The 7,670-nt window shown below is 38.7% G+C and overlaps 1 protein-coding gene across 4 annotated transcripts in view; it reads left to right on the forward strand.

Moving 5' to 3' along the window:
- The window catches only part of Nek11 (NIMA related kinase 11), a 267,941-nt gene that overhangs the window by 44,637 nt on the left and 215,634 nt on the right, over positions 1 to 7,670 (forward strand). For 3 of the 4 annotated variants that reach the window (XM_010625448.2, XM_010625451.2, XM_010625449.2), the window contains exon 3: positions 6,154 to 6,319. In XM_010625448.2, coding sequence (XP_010623750.1) covers positions 6,154 to 6,319 — 166 coding nt within the window. Of the gene's footprint in view, positions 1 to 1,065; positions 1,101 to 6,153; positions 6,320 to 7,670 lie in introns of those variants that run through there. The other variant, XM_010625450.2, reaches the window with a different exon arrangement.

Raw genomic sequence — 7,670 nt, forward strand, 5'->3', positions numbered from 1 at the left:
GCAAGTATAGAGCAAGCACAGTGGTAAAAAGAAAGTGCAGAGCAGTAATGAAGTTGACAAGAATGTGCAGAGCAGTAATGAAGGTAACGAAGTGCAGAGCAAGAATGGTAAGATGAAGGTTTTGAAGAAAATAACTATTGAGTTGAAGAAGGAAAGTGGAGAAAAGCAAGAGCATGGTATTCATGTGACTAATCTGGTCTTGGAGTACAAGATTGTGAAGTCAACATTCTCAACTATTTTGAAGAATAAAGATGCCATGAAAGGAACTGTTGTGGCAAATGTAGTAATGATGTTAGCCAAGTGGAGGACACCAGTGCTGTAAGAGGTGGAAAAACTTTTGTTAATGTGATTGAATGAGAAACAGCTGGCATGGCAGGTGATAGCAATAATGAAGCTATGCTCTGTGAAAAAGTCAGGAAATTGCTCAGTGATTTACTGCAAGAAAACCTCTCCACAAGTGTAATAGGTGATTAATTTAAAGCCAGTAGAGGGTGGTTTGATAAATTCTGCAAAAGAAGTAGTATCCACAGTTTGATAAGACACAGTGATACTTCCATTTCTAACAAGGCCACTGTAGAAGGCTACAAGAAAATTCATGAAGGCAAAAAGATACATTGCTGAACAAGTGTTCAACTGTGATGAAACAGGGCTCTTCTGCAAGATGATATCAAACAATCTATATCATGCAATTAAGAAAAGGCACTGCCAGGGTACAAGCCCATGAAGAACAGATGATCCTTTTGCTGTGTGTGAATGCAAGTGCCAGTCTGAAGATTTAGTCATTACTGGCGTACCATTCTGACACCCCTCATACATTCAAGGAACAGAATGTGAACAAGGCCAGATTTCCTGTCACGTGGTGGGCCAATGCAAAAGCTTGGATCACAAGGCACTTATTCATGCAATGGCTGCCTGAAGTGTTCACACCCACCATTACAAAATATCTTATTGACAGCCTACTGCTTGAAAGGTGCCTTCTTCTTATGAGCAGTGCCCTGACACATACTCCAGCTTTGGTGGATGATATGGATACTCAGTATGACTTCATAAAGGAAAATTCCTCCCCCCAACATGACACCTCTTCTGCTGCCCATGGACCGGTAAGTGATCTGCAATGTAAGAAGATGTATGCAAAAATCACTCTTCACCAGGTGTTTTAATGTCACTGAAGAGCTGTCCTTGACCTAGGAAGAGTTCTGGAAGAAACACTTTAGTGTCTCCCACTGAAATAGCCTCACTGACAAAGTCTGGGAAGATGTCATGTACCATATCTTAAACTCATCCTGGAGGAAACTGGCCAGAACATGTAACTAAACTTGACTACCTGTCTGATGCACAGGTAGTGGAGGAGATTATGTCCATGGGCAGGAGTAGGGTCTGGACATCGATGGGGCAGATAAAGGAGCTTGTTGAGGACCACAAGGAGCAGCTGATGATGGAAAAACTTGAACTCCAGAATGAGCAGCAGGAGGCACTTGTTGAGCATTTCGTTGAGGAAGAGGAAGACAGGGAGAAGGTTAGCAGTGCTGTGATAAAATCCATTATGGAAAAATGGAATGAGTGCCAGAACTTTGTAGAGAAGCATCATGCTGAGATGGCTGCACATGATATTGTACCCCTCTCCATGATTCCAGTGAGGCTCCCATGAGATACTAGATTTCTAGAGCTCTCTGAGGCTCCTCTTCTTGTGTGCCTCTTGAAGATCTTTCTGTAGCTTCTGCCCCTTGCTGAACACCAGAAACTGTAGGGCCCTGTACTTTCTCTGCCCTACTTTGGAGAAAGAATATAGGTCTTCTGCTCTGATGCCTTTCTGCTGGTTTTGGAGTTACCTTCCTAGACTCTTTCTGGACTTGGCCTGTGGCACATCAACTACTTTCAAGGCCTAAATTTTGTACTTGCCTTCTGGCCCCTGTGCCTTCTCCTAGTCTGTAGAATGTCTTTCTCACTTGGGGGTAGGATGGGCACTCATCTCCTGGTTAAGCGTTCCCCCAGATTCTTTTTTTTTCCCCTCTCCTTTGAAAACTCAGAAGCCAGAGATTTGACTTACATTTTCTGTAGTTATTCTCTTTTCCCCAAAGCAGTGTCTGCTGATGTTTGGGGAGAAATATGAAAGGATACATATAAGTTTTGGAGAAAATAACCCATAGTTAATCTCTCTGCAAAAGGTGATCTAGTTTCAAGAGAACGACATTAGCTGTGGTTGTCCAACATTTCAAAGCCATTGACTGACTTTGTCACTTTAATTCTGGTTCTAGAAAGAAAGAAGTGTGCCACTTGGGAGGAGAACAGGAGGTCTGCAAAATGCATGTCTCCCGAGATGCCTGTCCTGCTGCTGTCATAAAGTTTCTCCCAAGCAGTTGAGGCTCTGATAGAGTAAATATATGTCATGTTATTTAGGAGGGATGGCAGGCTGAGAGTCACTGAGTAAGTGACAAGATCCCATGTTGTCTTTGGGTGATACAGATCTCATAGTAAGTTATGGGCAGTGAGACTTTCTTCTGTCATTCAGTGACACAATTTAGGCAAGGAAGGGAAAGTATCTGCACCAGCTAGAGATGATTACAACAGATATCACCTGTCTTAGTAGCCCTTCCTTCATCTGCTAAGCTGTGGCAAATGACAATTTATGCTTTATCATCAGGTTGCCAGGCAAGGCTCAGGTAACCACAGTGTATGTAAAATCTCATGCTCTATTGCACAGTAGTTGGTGTTTGCAAGGGAAATATGTATTCTAAAGCTTTTTATAGCATTTGTTCCTTCACAGCAAGAGAATATTGCAAGTTTGTGTAAAGCTTTATATTGTCATGCTTAACCACTGTGACTTTTACAACTGCGTGCTAGCTGGAGCCCAGTAAATTACTGAGAAAGCACTGTGAAGATGTCATTAAGTGTCGCCTGCTGCTTTGTAATCTTCAGAAGTTACAGAAAAGCATAGCTTCATATGTCACTTCAGATTCCTTTAGGTATATTAACAATCTGAGGTTCCATTCTTAGTAACAGGTCATTTTAACCAAATTCTTTAGTCTTTCTATGGACTATTTACCAATCATGTGTCTCTCTACTTCATTATCAAATAGGGACCTAGCAGGAATTTTCAATACCTAACAAAACCGATATGAATGTACCTGCTGGGGGAAGGGAACCAAATGTTTCAATTTCCTAAATTGCAGTCCTAGATAAAGACTCCTGTAAGTGACAGCATGGATCCCACAGATTGTGAGTCTCTGATTTCAGAGCCACTTTTTCTACCACAAGTGACTTGCTGACTGTGGAAGCAGCCAGGGGTTGGCTTTTAGGGATGCGATGAATTCAGAATGGAAAGACAAGGTAGGACACTTAAGTTGAATAAGATATTAAAAAACTCAAATTTTAGGAAAACTATTTCTCAATAATGGTTACATTGGAATATAAAGTTTTCTTAAATTTTGTTTTTGAGCATGGAAACATAACACAGTTTTTATTGGTCAGGGAAAAAAGCCATTACTCACCCAACAGTAGATCAGTTCTCCTACTTATAATCTTGATTTCTAGGACAGATTTTCTAACTTAGAATTTTCCTGAATTCCTTTTCCTTCCTTCCTTTCTTTTTTTCTTCTTCATTGAGTTTATTGGTACATTTTAGGTATACAGTACAGTTACATTCATTATTGGGATCTTGTACCTTTACATGACAGGTCTTGGTTCTCATTTTTTCCCCTTGTCCCTGCCCTCCCTTCACCCCCTCCTCCCCTCCCCATTTACAAACATTCTATTTCCATTTCTTCATTTTCTCCTATTTTTTTCCCTTATTACCTTTCCCCTACCCTTCCCACTTTCCCTACACCTTTAGCCCTTTTCTTCTCATTTCATAATGTCAGTTATCTCATTAGGATCTTATGTACTATTATAGTTTATTCACAACAGAGAAACTATTCGGTATTTACACATGTATGACTTATTTATTTCACTTTTTTTTTTTTACTTTTCTTCCTTTTTTCTTCTCTTCTTTTCATCATGTATTGTCATTAATAAATGGGGTGGGGGAGAAACTAACAGTGTATCTGGCACAAGAAGTAAATTCTACCTATGGTCTTATTTGAGGAAATTACTATTTTTCCATAGTAGGACAGCTAGAAGAAAAGGCTCATCTGAATTAATGAAAAATTTACAATATGATCATGTTTCTAAGAATGGTAGGAGCTCTCCTCCAATGCATTTGGTGCTGGTGTTTGATTTGGAGAAGAGAAAACAATTTTAAAATGAAATGACATAAAACATCAACTTAAAATATATCATTATGCATTTTCTCCAATATTTTAAATATATAGCCATCATGTACTGTCCTCTGGTTAAAGTTCCCTACATCTTTTTCAATAAACCACACCTGTAATATATTGATTACATTTCCTGATTTATCTTTGATAGTATAGAATGAGAATTTAGCAATATGAATTCAGAATACTAGATTTTTATATGTTTAGCCAACGTTTTAGAACTGTTTAGTAAATTACTTGACAATTATTTTTGCAGGTTGTCATGATTGTTTTTTGGTAAGCCCTTGACTTTATTTTCCAACCAAGAATAACTGATGCTTATCCTTCATCAGTTTATATTATAAGTAAGTCATACATTTACAATCATGAGCACAACTAGCACAGTATAAACCCAGTGATTTTGGTAAGCACACATCTCAGTTGGAAGGGCAAAAGTTGTTAGGCACGCTGAGAGCCTACCTGCCATGGGTATTTCCTATGGGAAAGGCGGGTGTGAGTGTCTGTTAGATGAGACTGGGAGAACAATGGCTAGTCCGAGAGTAGGTTAACAGACCTTTAATTAAGAATGTTCTTACTATAAATACATCTTAATTAATATGCATAGATAGTAACTCTTAAAGAACATGTTTTTGCAAAATGTTTTCTAGCACAGGACTTGCAGAACTTGCCTTAATGAAAAACCAAAGCTCACTTATAATCAGCAGAATCTGTCTGCACACATAATTGGTGTTCTAAAGTGCTTTCCCCCAGCAATCTAGTTTACACTGTGGAACTGTAATTGGTTTGTTCATCAGACTATATTTTTTCTTAGATGGAAAGTGATAATGTTTTGCTCTACTCCTCACTGAGCTCTCACAATTTTTAAATTAACAATTTGGAGATTTAATTAACTTCTGTTTATAGATGATAGAGATCCTAAATCTATCAATGTTTTCAGTTAAAATTTCTTTTTCTTAAATACTGCTAGTAATAACACATGATATTGCAATGACAGTTAGAAGAAGAAAATAGGTATTGTTCCTACTAATATTAGATCAACAGATTTGGAAAATTTTAGGACTGAGAGAGTGAGAGAATGTGTGTGTGTGTGTGTGTGTGTGTGTGCGCGTGCGCACATGTGTGTGCCCATTTATACACATGAAGTCAGACATAAAGAGGCAAAGAGAGAGACAGAGACAAAGAGAGAGATGTTACGCAAAAGGAAAGTAAGACATAAAGAGACAGTTTCAGATTTTATAAACATGTATGTATATATAGAGATTTTATATGTGTGTGTGTTTGCAGAGAGAGAGCAGAGAGAGAAGAAAGAAGAGGGAAGGGGAGGGGACGGGACGGGAGGGGAGGGGATGGGAGATGGGGAGGGGAGAGAAGAGAGGAGAGGAGAGGAGAGGAGAGGTGAGACAGGAGACAGGAGACAGAGGACAGAAGACAAAGAAATAGAAAATCAGGGGCTGGGGATTTGGCTCAGTGGCTCCTGTGCCTGCCTCACAAGTGCAAGGTCCTGAGTTTGATCCCTGTACAAAAAAAAAAAAGAAATAGAAAATCGGAGATAAAAAGAGGAAAACAGGACAGAAATAGAATATACAGAGAAAAACAACCAGACATCATGAGAGAGAGCACATTTATTGAGAAAGAAGATGAGCCACTGCAGCAGTCTTGCTCAGTTAACTTCATGTCTGCTTGCTACAAAACTGTAGAATGCACATGTAAGGAACCAAAAGACCTTGAGGAGTCCACACCCCTGAATAGGACAAGAGAGCAGCCCAGGGCCAAAGAGCAGATACAGACAGTATGAGTAGATCACATCCTGTTTATTAATTTGGTGGCTCTGTATCACTTGCTTCATGTGAATTAAATGTGGTTTTCAACTCTGAATATATTTAAAATCTTTTGGCTGCAGAAAGGTACTGAAGGAAATCTCTGTTGGAGGACTAAATCCAAATGAAACCGTACAGGCCAACTGGGAAGCACAGCTCCTATCCAAGCTGGACCATCCAGCCATTGTCAAGTTCTATGCAAGCTTTGTGGAGCAAGATAATTTCTGTATTATCACAGAGTACTGTGAGGTAAGACTCCTTTTTTCTCTTGGAAATCTTAGTAAAGGTCTGTTGTGCTGGGTAGGGTGGTGTACATCTGTAATCTCAGCTACTCAAGTGGCTGAGGCAAGGAGGATCAAAAATTCAAGTCCATTTCTCATAATTATTCCTTTCCCTTCCTTCCTTTTCCCCACCCTGCCACTTCCCCTTCCCTTCCTTTTGACCTTTTTTTCATATTTCACATTGTCTATTATACATTTTGATCCTTATTTACACTTTTATTTTCTCACACCAGAGAAACTATTCAGTATTTGCATGTGTGTCCTGTTTATTTCGTTTAAGAGTATGGCCTCAATGTGGATCCATTTAGCAATAAATGTCTCTAGTTTCTCATTCTTTATGACTGACTAGTACTCCATTTTAAATATATTAAAAAACCCACACATTTTCTTTATCCAGTCTCCAACCAGTAAAATTAATGAATGAAAAAAAAAAGTTCAAGTCCAGCCTGGGAAACCTAGTGAAACTCTGTCTCAAAATAAAATAAAAAGGTCTGAGGATGTAGCTCAGTGGTACAGCAGTTGCCTAGCATGTGCCAGGCTCAGGGTTCAACCCTCCGCACCACAAAAACAAACAAAAATAAAATATCTGTTGCATAGTAAAAAGCTTTTTCTTTTTTTTAAATTTTATTGAGTTTATTGGTACATTTTAGGGATACAGTACAGTTACATAGAAAAAAAAATTCAAGTCCAGCCTGGGAAACCTAGTGAAACTCTGTCTCAAAATAAAATAAAAAGGTCTGAGGATGTAGCTCAGTGGTACAGCAGTTGCCTAGCATGTGCCAGGCTCAGGGTTCAACCCTCCGCACCACACAAAAAAACAAAAATAAAATATCTGTTGCATAGTAAAAAGCTTTTTCTTTTTTTTAAATTTTATTGAGTTTATTGGTACATTTTAGGGATACAGTACAGTTACATTCATTGTTGGGATCATGTACCTTTACATGGCAAGTCTTGATTCTCATTTTTTCCCCTTACCTCTGCCCTCCCTTCACCCCCTTCTCCCCTCCCCATCTACAAACACTTTATTTTCATCTTTTCATTCTCTCACATTTTTTTCTTTTCCCTTTTTGTTCTTCCCCTACGTATCACACCTTCCCTACACCTTTAGCTCCTTTCTTCAAATTTCTAAATGTCAGCAACCTTATTAGAATCTTATGCATTGTTGCAGAATATTCACACCAGGGAAACTATTCGGTATTTACACATGTGTGACTTATTTATTTCACTTAGGAGTATATCTTCAATATGTATCCATTTTCCTATGAATGAATCTATTCTCTCGCTCTTTATGGCTGAGTAATATTCCATTTTATAGAAAA

Source organism: Fukomys damarensis, unplaced genomic scaffold (genome assembly GCF_012274545.1).
Source record: "Fukomys damarensis isolate Sample0158 unplaced genomic scaffold, DMR_v1.0_HiC HiC_scaffold_37, whole genome shotgun sequence".
Classification (NCBI taxonomy): Eukaryota; Metazoa; Chordata; class Mammalia; order Rodentia; family Bathyergidae; genus Fukomys; species Fukomys damarensis.